The 19239-nt window shown below is 37.8% G+C and overlaps 2 protein-coding genes across 2 annotated transcripts; one reads left to right on the top strand and one right to left on the bottom strand.

Annotated features, from left to right (window-relative positions):
- Positions 1–14: 14 nt before the first annotated feature.
- Positions 15–3003, top strand: LOC141706392 (auxin efflux carrier component 2-like). The gene is made up of 6 exons (XM_074509161.1): positions 15–1482; positions 1584–1875; positions 2012–2097; positions 2183–2340; positions 2428–2504; positions 2639–3003. Exons 1-6 carry the CDS (start codon positions 234–236, stop codon positions 2703–2705), a joined length of 1929 nt encoding a protein of 642 aa, XP_074365262.1. The 5' UTR covers positions 15–233; the 3' UTR covers positions 2706–3003.
- Positions 3004–8588: 5585 nt separating this feature from the next.
- LOC141708750 (nucleotide-sugar uncharacterized transporter 1-like) lies at positions 8589–12995 on the bottom strand. Its single transcript, XM_074512517.1, has 7 exons — positions 12484–12995; positions 11331–11464; positions 11026–11231; positions 10827–10920; positions 9917–10083; positions 9463–9633; positions 8589–9184 (listed from the first exon to the last, which is right to left on the bottom strand). Exons 1-7 carry the CDS (start codon positions 12554–12556, stop codon positions 8902–8904), a joined length of 1128 nt encoding a protein of 375 aa, XP_074368618.1. The 5' UTR covers positions 12557–12995; the 3' UTR covers positions 8589–8901.
- Positions 12996–19239: the final 6244 nt, after the last annotated feature.

Below are 19239 nucleotides of genomic sequence, written 5' to 3'. Positions count from 1 at the left end.
ATGGTCAGTTCTTACTCATCCCTCACGTGCATAAACTCCCTTACCACCAGGGATGGGAGGTTAGTTCCCTCCTTTCCTTGCGCTCCCTTGTCGATTTCTAACCAGTTCTTCACTTATTCAGATCTTACTTATAGTCACTATTTACTCAACCCCTCTTTTTGTTAGTTTGACTAATCATCTCTACTAATCCTTGTTTTTCAAATTCAAATCCACCTCTCTTTGGCTAGTACGCAATGATCACCGGAAAAGATATTTACGATGTTCTTGCAGCCATTGTACCTCTATATGTGGCCATGTTTCTGGCCTATGGCTCTGTCCGTTGGTGGAAAATCTTTACTCCTGACCAGTGCTCCGGTATCAATCGTTTCGTGGCTGTTTTTGCAGTTCCTTTACTTTCTTTTCATTTCATTTCCTCCAATGACCCTTATGCCATGAACTATCATTTCATTGCTGCTGATTGTTTGCAAAAAGTTGTCATTCTTGCAGCTCTCTTCTTATGGCAATTTTTTAGTAAAAATGGCAGCATAGAGTGGATGATCACTCTTTTTTCTCTATCCACTCTCCCAAACACTCTTGTCATGGGAATCCCTCTTTTAAAAGCTATGTACGGAGACTTTTCGGGAAATTTAATGGTTCAAATTGTGGTTTTACAAAGTGTCATTTGGTATACTTTAATGCTCTTCATGTTTGAGTATAGAGGTGCGAAACTCCTTATTTCTGAGCAGTTTCCTGAAACAGCTGCCTCGATCACTTCTTTTCATGTTGAATCGGATGTTGTGTCGTTGAATGGACGTGAGCCTTTGGAAACCAATGCAGAGATTGGAGATGATGGGAAGTTGCATGTGGTGGTTAGAAGGTCTAATTGTTCATCAAGATCGGTGATTTCTTACAACAAATCACATGCAATGAATGAAATAACTCCGCGAGCTTCCAATTTAACTGGCGTAGAGATCTACTCTGTTCAGTCTTCTCGTGAGCTAACACCGAGAGCCTCCAGCTTCAACCAAAATGATTTTTATGCCATGTTTGCAAGCAAAGCCGCGAGTCCTAAACATGGATATACAAATAGTTATGGCGGAGGAGGTGATGTCTATGCATTACAATCCTCGAATGGTCCAACGCCAAGAATATCGAATTTTGAAGAGGATATGTTGAAGATGGGGAATAGTATTAACAATAATAAGAACAAGAGAGCTGGAGGAAGGAGTATGAGTGGAGAGTTGTTTAATCATGGAAGCTTAGGATCTTATCCACCTCCGAATCCAATGTTTTCGGGTTCTGCACAGACTAAGAAGAAGGAAAGTAGCGGAGGGACTAGTAATACGCCTAACAAGGAGCTTCATATGTTTGTTTGGAGCTCAAGTGCATCACCTGCATCTGAAGGCAATCTAAGAAATGCTGTGAACAGAGCTGCTGCTACTGATTTTGGAGTCGTTGATTCATCGAAGGCTGTTCTTCAACAACAGATTGATGCTTCAAGAGGTACTATATATATTAAAATGTCAACTACCATGTATAGTCTAAACTTTTGTCTTTGCTTACTATTATTCGACGATGATGATGATGATGATATATTTATGCAGCCAATGCCATGCAAGATCAGATAGAAAATGCGAGTTCTGCTGGAAAAATGAATGCAGAACAGAGGGAGGTTCAGATGGAGGATGGAACGACATCGAAATTTGGAACTAAGAGTAGCTCACCATATAATACAAGCCAGAAGAAGGTAGGAATGGAAGGACAGAAAAATCACCAGATGCCACCTGCAAGTGTGATGACAAGGCTTATTCTTATTATGGTTTGGAGAAAACTCATCAGAAATCCCAACACATATTCCAGTCTTTTAGGCCTCATTTGGTCTCTCATTTCATACAGGTCCATCATTTTTACCCTCTCACTATCTCACACACACATTCACATACATCAAACTATTTCATTACATAGATTGCTGTAATTTCTTGCTATCTTAGTATTGTCCTAAATAGATTGCTGACATTCAATTAACGGACAGATGGGATATCAAAATGCCAACCATTGTGAGCGGATCCATATCTATATTATCAGATGCAGGTCTAGGAATGGCCATGTTTAGTCTAGGTATTAATTTTTTCTCTGTAACAACAAAACAATCGAAGATAAACTGTTTATTAAACCATGTTTGTTAATTTCATTAATCGTACAGGGTTATTCATGGCCCTGCAACCGAAGATAATAGCCTGTGGGAAATCTGTTGCGACGTTTTCAATGGCGGTGAGGTTCTTAACAGGTCCAGCGGTGATTGCAGCAACTTCCATTGCTATAGGCCTCCGAGGTGTGCTCTTACATGTTGCGATTGTGCAGGTGACAACCTAGCATTGCTTATACAGATTCCCCTTCAGAATTAAAAATCAATAAATAATCAACAAATTGTTTCTGACATACTTACAGGCTGCTCTTCCCCAAGGAATCGTTCCCTTCGTGTTTGCAAAAGAGTACAATGTCCACGCTGACATACTAAGCACTGCGTACGTTTCCAGTCTTTCAAAAAAAAATTAATGCATGTTGTATGTTGTTATCTTACTCAGTGCACAAGTCTCTCAGTAGAAGTGTCCGAGAAAGTCCCAGATTTTTAATGCATGTTGTATGTTAACAAATGCAGAGTTATATTCGGAATGCTGATTGCGCTGCCCATAACAATATTGTACTACGTACTACTCGGAGTGTAATCACAAGCAAAAAAATCGAAAAAGATGGACAGAATATACAAACAGAATACTCGAGGACGATTACATTGGTGTATCAGATTCAGTGCAACAAGGACTTAGAAAACTACATGCTAACTAGCCATCCACGTACTCTATGCGTGTAATTGTCGACGAATATACTGCTAATACGGTCTGCTATTTGCACTATTTTACTTGTTTCTAGTGGCTGTTTGATAAAAAATAGATAACGGTTATCTGTTCTGGAGCTCACACAACAATTTTTTATGCAAAATCAATTCACTTTTGTATGATTTTTTAGGATGACAATTTTTTTAAATCGTTATCTTTCAACCGTTGCATGATTGCATATTTCTTGTAGTGCTTTTTTCGATATCTTAATTTTGAAATTTGCGGGTTGTCTTCATTTCTCGGAGTGTGACAGATCCAGATCTTAAAATCAGGCTACACTGAAGATTACTGTACGAAGATTCCTAATAAATCTTCTACTTTTTAGCCTAGTTGTGACTCAAAATTGTAATGTGTACTTTCATATATAGTCTAAAGAACTGCAAGTCAACTGATTAACTTGTTCTTAATTGCAAGCTGAATATAAATAATTAACTCACAGCCCAGCTCACCTTCGAATCCCAAGTGGATCCGAAGATTCGTTAACTTAAGTTATCAGTACTGTTTTACTTCTGTGTACCTGGATTTTTGATGCTTTGTATAGCCTAAATCCAAAACTACAATAAACAAATAATTACACTGTAATAAGATGTTCAGTAGACTGAAGAGGAACATGCTTGCTTTGTTCCTTTTGCAATTGTTTTTCCTGGAAGATTGGATTGATATTCGGAACACCAAGTTAAATGTTTCAGTATATTTTTAAGAGTTAAATTCTAAGTCATGTGCTATGACAAGATAGTCCCTATTTCACATTGAACCCGCTAGAAGGTCATAAAATTCCTGGGTACCTAGTTGAAATCAAATCATTTTATAAGACGATAATTTATATAAATTATGTAAATTCTTATTTTCATTTAAAAAAGTTGAAATTTTTTTGAAATTTTTGAGAATTTTGAATGTAGGAAGCACTAAGTGCGAGCCCTCTACTAATAATTAAGAAATGATATGAAAATTAGTGTACAATAAACGAATACAATGACAAAATCAGGATTTTAAAATAATCAAAACTAAAATGTATATACTTAAATATACAATAGATGCACAGACACGCGTCTATGTTTTCATGACAAATTTTATATAAGAAAGATTTTTGTGCATACAAGTCCGTTATCATTAATGGGCATGGATTCGATAAAAAAAACCTAAGGTAATACATATAATAATACAAGATAGTTGAATGTAAAATTAAATATTAAATTTAATCAACCATGCATTTAGAGTATAAAATTGTTGGTTGCACTTGCATGCAGTTCACTTGTAAAATTTTAATCACTTAATTCTCTGTCATACTCTTCCCTGTCAGGATTCGCACACTTAAAAAACAAATAACTGCAATATACAATTCAACCAGTTTAACATGCGATTAGGGAAGGAAGATTAACAATTTTAAATTATAACTGCTGTAAACCCAATAGCAGACACCTTGTATCTAATAAGAGCTGCAGCTCCACCTTAAGTGGACATTCACACTAGCCCTGTCTTTGTTTATGTATCTTTCTATCCATTCTCCTAAGCTATTAGTTTTAGTTAAATAATAATTTATCAATTTACAAGTTTAAACATTTGAAGTATACTGGTATATGCTGATATTGTAACGGCTAGTGTAGCGCATTTGAAATTCGAAATGTAGCCACGTCATATCAGCACATAGTCAATGGATTCACTCATACGAATATTAAGGACTTAAGCACATAGAAAATGTTTTTCAAATGTTATGTGTTTGCTCACTTTCAAATATATATAAAAGAATTAAAAAGAGTGTTTCAACAGTTTTTCAGTGTCTTAAAATTTTAGGACATTAACCATGTGCCTCTTTTTTAAGAGTCCATGCTCCGTCCCCTTCTTTAGTTCCCTACAATGTCCCTTTTTCTTATTGGTCAATTATTTAATTTCTTGTGTCATTTGACATGCCTCCATTTTTTTATTGATCAATTATTTATTTTTTACGGATTTTTTTGTCCCCTTTTAATTTATTAGTTTCTTTCAAATTTATATAATGTATATTCAAATTATTAAAATATTCATTTATCTAATAGTTAATCAAATAAAAATATATTTTATAGATATAAATATGGTATTATATAATAAATATTACTTTTATATTGTCTACATTAAATCATCAATCCAGAGTTTTTTCTACAAAGTTGAAAACTCTTGATATACTTACAATTTTATTGATATATACTCTATTTAATTAATTTATTTGCACTCTCTAATTATATCATAATATATATTAATAATTATATTATATAAAATATAAGGAGCAAGTAGATATGACGTAAAAAATAATAACTGGCCAATAACAGTAAAGGGAACATGTTAGGGGACATACAAAGGGACAGAGGATCCGAACTCTTTTTTAAGACATTTTCTGAATGTAATCTAAGGAGAATTTTGTACAAGTTCACATTGTATTCTGCACTTGTACTATATGATAGGCAATAGGCAAAGTCTGTAAGCATGTCTTTGGGTTGTATCCTTATATTGTTGGTCAATAAAATGTTGGGTATTCAAGCTCGTAAATATGTTTTATCTTTACATTTACTTGGTAATTAGACACACTTGCACATATAGTTAAATCTTGGTTGTGCGTGGGTTTTATAGTTACATTCGTTGTGTTTGGATTTTTGGGGTTGCTGGGCGACAACCAGAAAATTCAGGGTTGAAAATATGACCCCGTGACAAGTGGTATCAGAGTTGCGTTGATAGTTTTGGGGATTCAACATCATGGCTGGTGGAAATTCTGGTTCGTGAAGTGGATGGGAGGGCCACTCAAAGTTGAAAATTCAGGAGCCGAAACCTTATGATTAGGCGAGGGTCGCCAAGGATCTGGAAAGGGCTGCCCATATTGATGTTGCGGAGTAAGTTTCAATCACAAGTATGTACTTGGTTGGCGATTCAAAATTATGGTGGCGGACTCGTCCTGATGGTGATGCGAGTGTGGACAGACCGGAGATAACCACGTTTGAGGCATTGAAGAGGGAACTTAAGGAGTAATTTATGCCACTTAATGCTTCTTGGCTTGCTAGGGAGAGTTTAAGGAATCTCAAACAAACGGGAACTGTTCGAGATTATGTTAAATAATTCAGTTCTTTGTTGTTGGATATAAAGAACATGTCGGATGAGGATAAGTTGTTCAATTTCTTGGTTGGATTGAAACCTTGGGCGCAGACAGAATTGAGGCGACAAGCTGTGAGAGACTTGCCGACTGCTATCTCTGCTGCTGATAGTTTGGTTGATTACAAGCAGGCTAGTTCTCATGATGCTGAAAGGGGTAAAAACAGTGGCAAGAATCACAAGGTTGAGGACAGAAACAAGAAGAATGACAGGAGGAATGGCAATGGTGATGCCAAGGATAGTAGGCAGTCTCAAGGTGTTGGCGACAAGGGGTGCTTCATATATGGAGGGCCGCATTTTGCAAGACAATGTCCCAAGAAGGAGAGACTGAATGCTCTTCATGTTGATGAAGAGAATGAGGAAAATACTGAGGGAAATGATGGGATTCTGGAGAGGGTGAATCCTAGCGTTTGGTTGCACTAAGGATTGAAAAATCCGTGGAGGGGGATGGACTTATGTATGTCAATGCCTTAGTGAATGGGAAGGCATTCATGACTATGGTAGACATGAGTGCCACAAATAGTTTCATTGGAATGGATTGTGTTGCGGAGCTTGGGTTAAAGCTGGAACCAAGTTCAAATCGGATTAAAATGGCTAACGTTGAGGTGCAGAAAATTGGTGGTACTTCGAATGTTGGCTTGACCCTTGGTAATTAGCAAGGTAACTTTACGTTTCATATTGTTGCCTTAGATGATTTTGATTGCATCCTAGGTATGGACGTCTTTAGAATGACAAGTAACGTTATTATGATGCGTTATGGTGGGATTATGTTCATGAATGAGGCATGTCCATGTTTTGTGAAAACTGTTTATATGCAGATTGATAAGGGTAAAAAGAAAATGAAATAGTTGGGGGTTGTTCATATTTTGATCGGCGACATGGTTTGTAAAGTTGGATCACAGGTTGGCGACTCATCTCTACAAGTCAGTGAACTTGGTAATTTTTGGTTAGGCCTAAGTAAATGTCTCCAAGGGTTGGAGGCACTGCTGGAACTTAAGTCATAATGGAATTTGAATGGAATTTGATGTTTGGGCAACTGGGCGTCTACACAAGGTCATCAGGTTTTGGTGACGAAAGGGGAGAAATTGTGGAGGTTAATCTGATCAATTATGATAGCTGGTTGGGTTTGGCAGTGGCAGGAACCGCAGACGGATTTGCAGCCTTGGTTCATGGGCGTTGGTTTTGCTACTTGGAGAAATGGACTTCTCAGAATTGTTGATGATTTGATGAGGACATCAAACTCAGGAGGTTTGGGAGGGTTTGTAAGACCCTTAGGCTGGATTGGAATTCTGGGTTCTGATTTGCTAGGCAGCCAAGTGAAATTGGGACCAAGCGTCACCAGGCGGCGACACGAACCAATCGCCAGGCGGCGACACTAATTAGGTGTCAGGCGGCGACACGGACTAATTGCCAGGAGGCGGGGACTTAGATTGGGTGCTATGGCGACTCGGTTTAAATTTGGTTGGCTGAATTATGTGTGGGAAACAGTGACTTGGGAGTTTAGCTTGGAGTCTAAAAATGACTAAGGGACTAGTAAAAAATGTGGGCACATGTGTGGCACATGGGGACTGATTTATATATGTGATATATATGTATATATTTGCTGGGATATGCACTAGTGGGTTTCTGGAATAACTGCCTTGCATTTGGGGTCAAGGAATTGGTGGGAGAATTCGAATTTGAAGGAATTTGAAATGTTGGTGCTGTATGGGTTGCTGGGGCCGCGACCAGGCTCTAGTATATATAATAGGCATTTTCTGAATGTAATCTAAGGAGAATTTTGTATTTGTACAAGTTCACATTGTATTCTGCACTTATACTATATGTTAGGTAGTAGGCAAAGTCTATAAGTATATCTTGGGATTGTATCCTTATATTGTTGGTCAATAAAAGGTTGGGCATTCAGACTCGTAAATCTGTTGTGTCTTTACATTTGCTTGGTAATTAGACACACTTGCACACACGGTTGGATCTTGGTTGTGCGTGGGTTTCATAGTTACATTCGTTGTGTTTGGATTGTTGGACGACCTCTCGAGAAGGCTGACTACTTGGGTGTTGGGGCAATCGAGGATCAAAAAATTCAGGGTTGAAAATCTGATCCCGTGACACCCATGGTCTGACTGTAGTTTCGCCCCCGATTAAAATACAGAATTTTTTTTTCTAAAAACGATCAAGTTATTAAGTAAAACAAATTTTCCTATTCAAGCGGGGTGGGTAACGGAAATCTCGTGTGCATAGTTTTCACGAGAAGTCCTAGATGAGTGGAGAAAATTAAACTTATGTAGTCGTTTGATATTTGAAGATACAAAAGCTGCAGTCTAGTTCTTACAAAGTTTTTAAACTTTGAACCGATCAAACTTAAGTTTTGATGCTCCGTAGATATGCACAAGTTACTCTAGGTTTGCTTGGTTTAACAACCTCGTAACATTTGACATTGAAAACAAAGTTCTGTGGCGACGTAGGATTACAAAAGCCAACTTTCTTGTTGGATAGGTAGACACTGCAACAGGGAATAATGAGGAAAGGACACAATTGTGGCGTGGCGACGTAGGATTAGAATAGCTAATCTAATGATTAGAGAGGCACAAATCATATAAAAGCTAATCTTAACATACTTTTTTCTTTTACTACAGCATTGGCCTTGGCCACTTGGAACGGGTGCTTCGCCGCCCATAATTTTAAAACAAAGAGGCCTTATTTTCACTGTGTTACAACCTTTATAAATAAATTTTAATCTGTCATAAGTGTAATGAAAATATATCTACTCAGATGCAAATCCTAGGTTAGTAATCAAACTATCACTGCTAGTCAAACTTAGAAACTCATTTGATGATGCATAACTAAAATAAACGATACAGGGGTTAGTGGTATACTCTCTCCATGCGTATGTGTTAAATGTGCCTATGGTGCCCTATTAGACACTTTCATCTTGAAGAACATGGTCGTGGTTTTCACCGTTCTCTTTGCTGAGCATAGATTTTGGTAAAGAGAATGATGCTTGCTTGGAGGAACTTTTTATCGTCTGTTGTTGCTTGCTCAAGTTGAGATGGGTGTAATAAGACATACCACCAAGAGCTGTGATTGCTCCACAAATGCTGGTTGTTCCAGGATTAGAACCAAAGAGAAGGAAACCTCCAAGAAGGATTACACAAGTTTTGAACTGCCCTAGAATAGCATGGGTGACCGCAGAGGTTTCCCTGCAACAAGAAGAACAGAAAGGCACAATGACATTCCAATGACGCGTCATTTAGGCTTTGTAAGTTTTTCTGGGGAATGGCTTCATTTTGAAGATAATTCGAAGAGGAATTCTCGGAAAATGTTCACATTGTTTAAGAAGAGGACGTCATTTTCAGTAGAATATTAACATTTTTCAACAAATTTACTTTTTTTTGTAAATAACTTGTCTTTTTCTCGTAGTTCTAAAGAATTTAACAAGAGCAACAAAAAGAAAATAATATAAAGGAATAATTCTTACCGAAGTGCTAGAGCACCTGACCACTGAAGCAAAAAGCCAAGGATAGCAGAAGCAAGGATAACCGAGGTGTTACTGAAACTCCAGTCAAAAGATAAGACACCAGGAGGATCAAGATACGGCATCATGATTACTAAAAAGAACAAAGTAATGGGTGTAGTCTTCCACATTAACCTGTTAATTAAAACAGGAAATAGTATTCATATGAGCTGCCAATGAGTGTAAGTTTGTAAAAACTGAGGCCTATAAACTTTTAATGCATTTTCATAAAAGTAGGTGAAACATTTTCTTCCAAATATTTGAGCTCAGTACTCAGAAATAGTTGCAGTGAGGAAATTAACAAAAAGTCTGTAGCAAGTAAACCTTGACACTTGCAAAAAAAGGTCAGAAAAAATAATATAAATAACATAAGGTTAGGAAAAATAAGAGCAAATGCTTAGGTGAAAACATGACATACGCTAGAGCGTTCCAGTTATCTTGTTGTTGAAGATTGGACCATAATATCTTGTTAACAGCACTCGGTATGATCCATGCCACTGCTATACAAGCACCAAAAAAGTGGAATTGCAAATCTGTTACTGTTGCAACAGCAACACCAATTGATACTACAGTAAGTGCAAGCACCTGGAGAAGTTCCATTATTAGAATTTGAGACACTGTCAAGGTAAAGCAACAGCTCTTTATCATCAGAATAGGACATGTCACATAGTGAAGTCGCAGTGATGACTATCTTTGCCATCCTTATAAAGAAGTGATGCTTTACATTGGCTAATGCCCATCAGATGAGTTATAAGAATTTGAAGAACAAAATCAATATAAACCACAAATATAATAATCCATTTGATCGTAAGAGAGTATTTGGGGGAAAAAACTGAAGCGAATGTCTTGGCAAGGGTGTTTATTGTTTAACTCCTGCAAGCAGACACTAGGTAATCACCCAACTCCAGGCTATCACCAGCATGAACTAGCAGTTACCGAGCACAGTTGACAGTCTAAGCTCACGCAAAGTAAGAAATCATTTAGCATGCAAATAACAGAGATCCTGGAAATGTACGAACTGCAACATAAAAGTAACTGTACTTTAACTGTTGCAATCCATTATATGTATAATTTTTAAAAATCAATATACTAGTAAAAATTATAGTATTTTGGTTTTTCTTTCTTGGCATCTAGAAGAAATGACAAAAAATGGGCCGTTAAGTATCAAGATAAAAAAATAAAACAACCTACCAAGAGTATGACCATATTTTGGATTATGTAATTTACGCTTTACAAATTAGTATGTGCAGCGTTAGGGTCATCTTCAAATAATATACATATTTTCTACTTAAATCATGTCTATATATAGGTTCTCAGCAATTAGTTACCTTTTGAATCAAAATTCTTTTCTGAAAAACAATGAATTCAGCCAGAACAATCGCCGGGGTTACAGCAATCTTAGCCATCTGATAAAATCCTACACTGCAAAGAAAATATTTTTTATCAATAATCAAGAAGTCTTGAAACACCTTGGCTGTATATCTTATATTAGTATTTTCAAGAACTGGGAGGATTTCAGCCACTCACCTATTGAACTTCAAGCTAACATTGGCAAGGCCAGTAGAAAGAGACATGACGATAGCAAGAGCTAACAACGATGAGAATTTGGGTGACTTCGCTGGAGGAGCCGGGAGAATGGACAGAGCTTTAAGGATGGCCATCAAGAACCAGCTACATACATAGTGAATAAATGTAAGAAATATCGGATAATTGAATCCAAGTTTCACTAGCACCTGAAATAAAATAAGAGAAACAATGAATCCTAGTTAAAATCAGTGAAGAATAAAAAGTTCTAATATCAGGAGAAATGAAGGACAGTCGATTACACAGACCAATTTGTTCATCAATATAATACTGACGGAAACCACAAAATTGAATGTAAGTGCAGCAGCAGGCCCAACCAAGAACTGCTGCTGACGCCGCAATTTGCTAAATAAAGAAGCTCGTAGTTCCTCCAGTGCTTTACCTATATAACAAAAGAGGAGGATCGTCGATAAATCAAATATTAAACGGAAAACGATGTCAATGCCAACAGCTAACCGTGATAATCTTTTTTAAAATTTGATTACTATTTCCTGATCAATTTCTTCACTAGATTTAGCATTTCCATCCACAACAACTACTAATTATATAATTTGTCTGTATACACAACTAAAACATTGTAGGCCCTGTTTGCCACGATAGTCAAGAGTTGTAGGGGTAAAGCTGTTTACATCGACTTAGAAATAAAATGCTTCTGAAATCTTGACCTTCCCCAGTTCCCGGTAGCACTATCTTTTTTACACAACTAAATGTTGGTCATACAAAAAAACAGGGAAACTTCTGGTTACATAATAAACTCCTGTAAAAACCAAGTAGTTGATACCAAACAGTTACTCACATAACAATTGAACCTACTGGCCAATGTTCAGTGATTTCAGAAACTTAAGTCTTTTGATCATCACAATTATTCAATTTGAACTGACACTCTATAGCAAATATCATAATAGCATATCCGGGTATACTACCTACCAGCCTAAGGACAAATAAATGCCAATTCTGCATTAAATATTACTGTTTTACACAGTTTCCCCAACCCCTTTCCAAATATATATATGCAAACAGATGAGAACCAGTAAACTCTGAGAATCCACACTAAACTTGAATGCCTTATGAGTAAGTTGAACCTCGAGTAATAATAATCGATAAAATAATTTTTTTTTCCAATCCCAACATAACGGGAACATTATATTTTTACTCCCGATAAAGTATTTTGTTTTCGGTCCCAATAACTATTAGTTTAACTGTAATCAAGAAACTCTATCTGAGCAAGAACTTAAATCTTTACTAAACATTTTCGAAAAGTTATTGCTCAAAACCTCAGAATCCGATCAGATCAGTAACACCCATCATCATATACACTAATACACACGAAATGCACTTAGCAATTAATAAGAAGTCCCACAAAAAACATGAAAAAAACAAGAAACGTGATATGAGCTGTACCTTGTTCACCCGGATCACTATCTTTCCTCTTAAGAATCTTGCGAACATCTTTTCTGTCAAAGAAATTAAACATATTTCCCCACTATAAAAACAAACAAAAGTACAAAACCCTCCTTTCCAAATTTACAAAAACAACAACAAAAGGGGTATGAAAACAACTACAACAAGAGCATTTGGTACAATTTGGATTGGCTCATTTGTATACTACTATCCAAACAAATAGAAACAAAGTCAGCTAATACACACAAAACCAAGAATCAAAAGAGAAAAGATAGAGTAAGAAGATAGAGACATATATAATATATTAAGTGGGGACTTAAAGAGGAAAAAATGAGTGATGGGGTAGAAAATAAATAGAAGAATTGTTGGTATCAATTAAAGCAAGAAATCACGCTAACAACTTACACACTCGACCACCGACAGACATGTTAAATATGTATACATGATGAATGTATGTATATTACGTTTTTTGAGAGTGAAAGTTAAGACAACTCAAGTGGATAAACAGCAACTAGTTGAAGTAGTTTAAAGTTAAAGTGGGGGATGAGATGATGTTGCAACAGTGTGTACGAGGACTGCACCTTGGTTTAGAAAATACTGTCCTCCGCATTCATGTTTTTTTAATAATAGATTCATCGACTTGTTAAGTTATTTTATTCATTAGGCGAAATAAGCAATTAAAATGAAATTCAACAATTAAATTTTACTACCTTCAACCTGTGTGACATGTATGATGCACGTGTTTTCATTAATATTTTTATATTATTTAAAAAATTTAATAAAAAAATTTAATTAAGATTAAATAGTATATAATTAATGAAATTTGAACCATTAACCTTATTAGTATATTTATAAATAATAATATTAATATTTATTGTTGACGGGATTCGAATATAAAATTTTACTAATATATAAATAATAACATAAATATTTGTTGTTGGCGGGGTTCGAACCTGAGAGTTTGAGTATTGTAAAAAAATAGTATAAATATTTGTCGTTGGCGGGATTCAAACCTATAAACTTGAAATTTGAGTAGTGTATATATTTAATTTAATATTTGGATCAAGCGATCCTGGTCACTTAATTAAAAAGATATGACGGTCATAAATGGGATAACCAAACCAACCAAAAAAATAGCATACCAAAATATATCTCATTCTATTTTAATAGTATAATATAGATTAGCAGTTGATAACACGGACCGATATTAAAAATATCAAATTAATATTTATAAATAATTAAATTTTATAATTCATGTGAAATTCAGATCGAAATTATAATATAATATCAAATATTAAATTAATACTTGTAAAGAATTATGAATCAGACGAGAATATGTCATAAATAAATGTTTTTAATATTTTTGGTTCCTCCGTATTACTAATAGGATTCTTTTTTTGTGAAATGAATTGTATAATTATCTTATGAACCCGACATCTTTGTTATTTTAGATGATTTCATATTACTTATATGGATGAAAAGTAATCTGTAAACACAATTAATGCTGAATTAATTGTGTCCTAAAGTTGATTGGTCAAACCTGTAACGTCACGGCCCAAAGTAGGTCATCGCGGTCAGGGACCAATATGAGTTTTGATAGTTCGATCAGACTGTGACGGCCACGACCTAAAATGGGTCGTATAGCCCACGGCCCGAAATCAGCTACGTGATAGGCCCGCTGAGCAGACCTGAGAATGAGGTCCATGATGACACCAACATCGTATCCAACATGAAAACGGACTCCTCCTCGAAACGATCCAGAATTCACTGTCTAGGTGAGTCCTACTTACCATCTAAGTAGGACACTTGTCAACCAAGTCTCCCTACCATGGTCTAACCTTAGACACGACATCCATATAAAGGGCTCTACCCCTCAACCTAGAACTACGTTTTTTGGCTTGATTCTCTACAACACAGAAATACGTAGGCATCTCACGGGGACAGCTAGTCCTCATCGCGGAAACACCCATTAAAGCTCGAATCTCAAGAACCCTATCATTAATTATAATCAAAACCATAATTTTATTTCACAACATTTGACGCTGTTTGTGGAAAGACAACAACAACTATGGTACTTACACAGAGCAGAAACAATGGTGAAACCGACGATCCCATCACAAACAACCTCATCAATAGTGGAGATACCCCCATACTCGACATATGCCACCACCCAAGGAGGAACCCTGTGAGGGCATCTGAGGCTCAACCTCAAAGGACGAATACCCCGATCCAAGATCCGCCACTAGAAACTAATCCCCCGACTCCTCAAGGGACGAATCCCCAATTTCAGCAACTACAAGTAACAATGAACCCTCAACCCGTTGGGTATGAGTACTCAAAAATCGTGATCCTAGGGACCACCAGTCCCCCTTACGGGATGCATCTATACCCCGAGGTTGGAGGAAGTGGACTCTCTAATCAAAACGAAGGACAAGGGTGACGCCCCAATATGTTTGTGGCTTGGCTCCCATCCCTGAGAATCGAGAATTCTCTGGACCCTACTATGCTAGAGACTCCGACTCAACGGACGATGAAGTTGCTCCAAGGAGGAGACGTGCTGGTAAGGAGTCAATGCCTAGTGGTTATCAACAGCCCATGAGCACTCAAGGGACGATTTCCCGATATGTACAAGAGAGGATCAGGTCTCATTAAGCTGAGTTCCAAAGGTTGAAGCGTGATCTACAGATGCATCAGGCACCGAGACCTCTATATGTGGCCAGACAAAGGGATTTTCCTCATATTATAAACCTGAATGGTCCAACACCAAGATAAAGGGTTGCGACCCCAAGGGCTGATCCCAGTGCTTTGATGCCCCTGGAAGATCCTGATGATCCAAATCCACCATTCAATGGAGAGATAATGCATGCCCGCATATCAAGAAAGTTTAAGATTCCCACCATCAAAGCATATGATGACACTAGCAATCCAGCTAATCGTGTCAAGACTTTCTCCAACGCCCTGTAACTACAGCCCGTGAACGACGCTATCAAGTACTGGGCATTTCCCTAGACTCTATATGGCATGGATCAAAGGTGGTACAGTCGTCTACCCCCTAACTCAATTGGGTCTATTAGAGAACTAACCCAAGACTTTATCAAGTAATTCATTCGTGGTAGAGTGCATGAGAAAAGTTCGACTTCTCTCATGGGATTGTGCAAGGAGCGAAGGAGTCCCTAAGAGAATACCTAAATCGGTTCACAAAGGAAGTCTTGAAGGTCCCGGATCTTGACGACAAGGTAGCTATGATAGCACTGCTGAAAGGGACTAAAGACGATTTCTTCAAGATGTCCCTAGCTAAGCGCCCCCTGAAAGTATGTTACAGTTCCAAGATAGGGCCAGAAAATACATCAAGGTGGAGGAAAACATGAGGAAGACGGTGGTAAACAATGAACCTACTGGCAACAAGAAGCGAAAAATATACCAAGAGTACGACGCCAAGGAAAAATATCCTCGAACTGGCAAGAACTCTGATCCCCCTTCCAAAAATAATCATCCACAAAGGTTCTTTGAATATGCAAGGTTGAACGCGCCAAAGAGCTAAATACTGATGGAAATTGAGAAAGATAAGGATTTCAGATTGTCGAAGCCACTAAGGGGAGATCCCGAGAAGAGAAACAAGAATCAATTTTGTAGGTTCCATAAGGATGTTGGTCATGCTACCAACGACTGCAGACATATCAAGGACGAGATTGAGTATCTCATCCGACGAGGAAAATATGAAAAATTCGTCAAGGAAGATGATGGAGGAGGCCACAAAAGAGATGATGACCAAGGGGCCGGTGATCAACATAATATCCGGAGGGGCAACGGCTGCTGGGACAATAAAGAACTTTCGAAAGGCTTATACTAGAGAGGTGATGAGTATAGTTGGAGATGCACCCAAATGTGCCAAGACTGAGATGACACTTGAATTCGGCGATCCTGACCTTGACAGTTTGGAATTCCCCCAGGATGATCCCCTAGTTATCACCCCGGTAATTGGGAATTATCTTGTCAAAGGGGTCCTGGTTGACAACGGAGCTTCCGTAGACATTCTGTTCTATGACACGTTTCTAAGGATGGGGTACACTAACTCCCAACTGTCCTCCCTTTGATGCACCCATCTACGGGTTTAACCAAGTGGAATGTCTAGTATAAGGGGAAATTCGACTCCCCGTGACTATTGGAGAAGAGCCTGGAAAGGCCACACATATGCTAAACTTCCAGGTTGTGAAGGCAAGATCTACCTACAACGCAATCATGGGGAGAACAAGGATCCACACATGTAAGGCCATGCCCTCAACCTACCATATGGTACTCAAGTTCCTAATCAGAAACGGTGTCGTAAAAGAGAAAGGAGATCAAAAAATGACCCAAAGTTGCTATGTAGCAGCACTTAGACCCGATAGAACTGGGAGGCAGGTCATCCCAATTGAAGACATGGATGTTCGAGAGAATGATGAGCGACTAGGGAAGCCAGCTGAGGACTTGGTCCTAATTTCCTTAGACCCGCTAGACCTTGATAAGGTCTTCTACATTGGACCGTCCTTGGGGAAACCCTTTGAGGGACCAATTGACAAAGTTCCTATTGAGAGAACAATGATGTGTTTGCTTGGACAACGGCCGATATGCCTGGGATCGACATCAACCTTATAACTCATAAGCTGAATGTCGATCCAACTCGGAAGGTTGGGCATCAGAAGAAGAGAACCTATGCACTAGATAGGTTGAAAGCATTAAGCAGGAGGTTGAGAAGTTCCTTGAAGCTGGATTTATCCAGGAAGTACAATTTCCCGAAAGGTTGGCTAACCCTATGATGGTCAAGAAAGCCAATGTGAAGTGGAGGATGTGCATCGACTTCATGGACCACAATGATGCATGCCCTAAGGATTGCTACCCTCTACCAAGGATTGACACCCTGATTGATGCCACTGCTGGAAACGAAATGATAAGATTCATGGATGGATTCAGCGGTTATAATAAGATTAAAATGCACAAGGATGACACCCGCAAGGTACCTTTCATTACTGACTTTGGCGTCTTTTGCTATCTTGTTATGGCTTTTGGGCTAAAGAATGCAAAAGCTACTTATCAAAGATTGGTAAATAAGATATTTGCTAATCTAATCGGAAAAACCATAGAGTTCTATGCCGATGACATGTTGGTCAAAAGCCTAGCCTAGGCCGATCACATTGATCACTTCAGAGAGGCATTTTAAGTGTTGAGGCTTCACAAGATGATATTAAACCCTGCTAAGTGCGCCTCAGCATTGGGTCTGGAAATTTTTTGGGTCACATGGTCTCGAAGAGAGGAATAGAGACAAACCCCGATAAAATAAAAGTTATCCTATATATGGAGTCGCCTCACTCCATAAAAGACATTCAGAAATTGACGAGGAGAATTGCAGCCTTGGGGAGGTTCATCTCGAAGTCAGGAGACAAGTGTCTATCCTTTTTCAAAACTTTGAAGAAGGTGAAGAATTTTGAATGGACTGATGAAATCCAAGAGGCCTTTGAACAGCTGAAGGAGTACTTGTTGATGTTATCAATAATCATATCAGCTGCTTCATCCTTTGAATGTAAGAATAACACCCACGTGTATCTGGAATATTCATCAACAATCACTAAGCCATATTTATTTCTAGATATAGACATGACGTTAACAGGGCCAAACAAATCCATGTGAAGGAGTTGTAATGGTTTAGTGATGTCAGTAATTGTCTTCTTCTTGTGTGATGCCCTCTTTGACTTTCCTTTCTCACATGCTTCACAAAGTCCATCCGGACTGCATTCCATCTCGGGTAAACCTCTCACCAATTCCATCTTAACCAAAGAATTCATGATCTTGAAGTTCAAGTGGGAGAACTTCTTATGTCATAACCAACTTTCATCTGGAGAGGCTTTACTATAGAAACACATAACTTGACCATCTACAAAATTCCATTCAGCTATGAACAAATCACCCTTTTTAACTCCATTAAGAGTCAGCTTCTCATTCTTCTGATTAGACATCAAACACTTTCCCTTCTTGAATAATACTTCACATCCTTTGTCATATAATTGATTGATACTGAGAAGATTATGCATAAGACCATCAACCAGAGAGATTTCTTCAATGATGATATTGCCAATTTCCAAACAGCCATATCCCATAGTATAACATTTGCTATCATCTCCAAAAGTAAGTGTTGGGCCAGCTTTCTCAACCACCTTTGATAGCAGGGCTCTATCTCCAGTCATATGCATTGAACATGCACTATCCAGAATCCACATGACTTCTTCTGCTTAATGCCCTGAAAATAAAGATGATTAAGTTTTCTTTGGTACCCAAACTAAGTTGGGTCCAGAAGACTTAGAAGCATTTGGATATTTAACAACTTTCTTGACAGAATTGACAGGCTTAACAATTAATGCTTTATCATTGATTATTTTCTTGTCACTTTCAGAAGCACCAACAGATTTGCTCTTATGCTTGGTGACAGGTGCCACTATCCTAGCTTTAGGAGGGCTTACAGTCTTTGATCTACCAGTGTTCTTACTAGCATGCTTATCATGATTATGAGATGTATTTTGTGAGTGTGTGGAATCAAGATAAGTGTGCATGAAAGAAACTACGCATGACATGCAAACAGATTTATCACACTTAGAAACTTTAGGCATGTTAGTCATGTTATGCACATAAGTATTCTTAACATTATCTACTTTAACCTTTCTACAAGTATGAGTAAGGTGAGTAGCAGAACCACAATTATTACATAACTTCCTAGGACCATTAATT

Source organism: Apium graveolens, chromosome 2 (genome assembly GCF_009905375.1).
Source record: "Apium graveolens cultivar Ventura chromosome 2, ASM990537v1, whole genome shotgun sequence".
In the NCBI taxonomy this organism is placed as follows: Eukaryota; Viridiplantae; Streptophyta; class Magnoliopsida; order Apiales; family Apiaceae; genus Apium; species Apium graveolens.
The sequence above is the reverse complement of the archived record's forward strand: the minus strand, read 5'-3'. Positions and strand labels throughout refer to the sequence as shown.

What these genes read in the sequence shown, in the direction of transcription:
- LOC141706392 (XM_074509161.1), top strand. Translation starts at nt 234, where the DNA reads ATGATCACCGGAAAAGATATTTACGATGTTCTTGCAGCCATTGTACCT. An exon ending in ACAGATTGATGCTTCAAGAG is followed by an intron (nt 1,483 to 1,583) that starts GTACTATATATA and finishes ATATTTATGCAG; the next exon opens with CCAATGCCATGCAAGATCAG. An exon ending in AATGGCCATGTTTAGTCTAG is followed by an intron (nt 2,098 to 2,182) that starts GTATTAATTTTT and finishes TTAATCGTACAG; the next exon opens with GGTTATTCATGGCCCTGCAA.
- LOC141708750 (XM_074512517.1), bottom strand. Translation starts at nt 12,556, where the DNA reads ATGTTTAATTTCTTTGACAGAAAAGATGTTCGCAAGATTCTTAAGAGG. An exon ending in GTTAGCTTGAAGTTCAATAG is followed by an intron (nt 10,921 to 11,025) that starts GTGAGTGGCTGA and finishes TTTTCTTTGCAG; the next exon opens with TGTAGGATTTTATCAGATGG. An exon ending in AAAGAATTTTGATTCAAAAG is followed by an intron (nt 10,084 to 10,826) that starts GTAACTAATTGC and finishes GAACTTCTCCAG; the next exon opens with GTGCTTGCACTTACTGTAGT.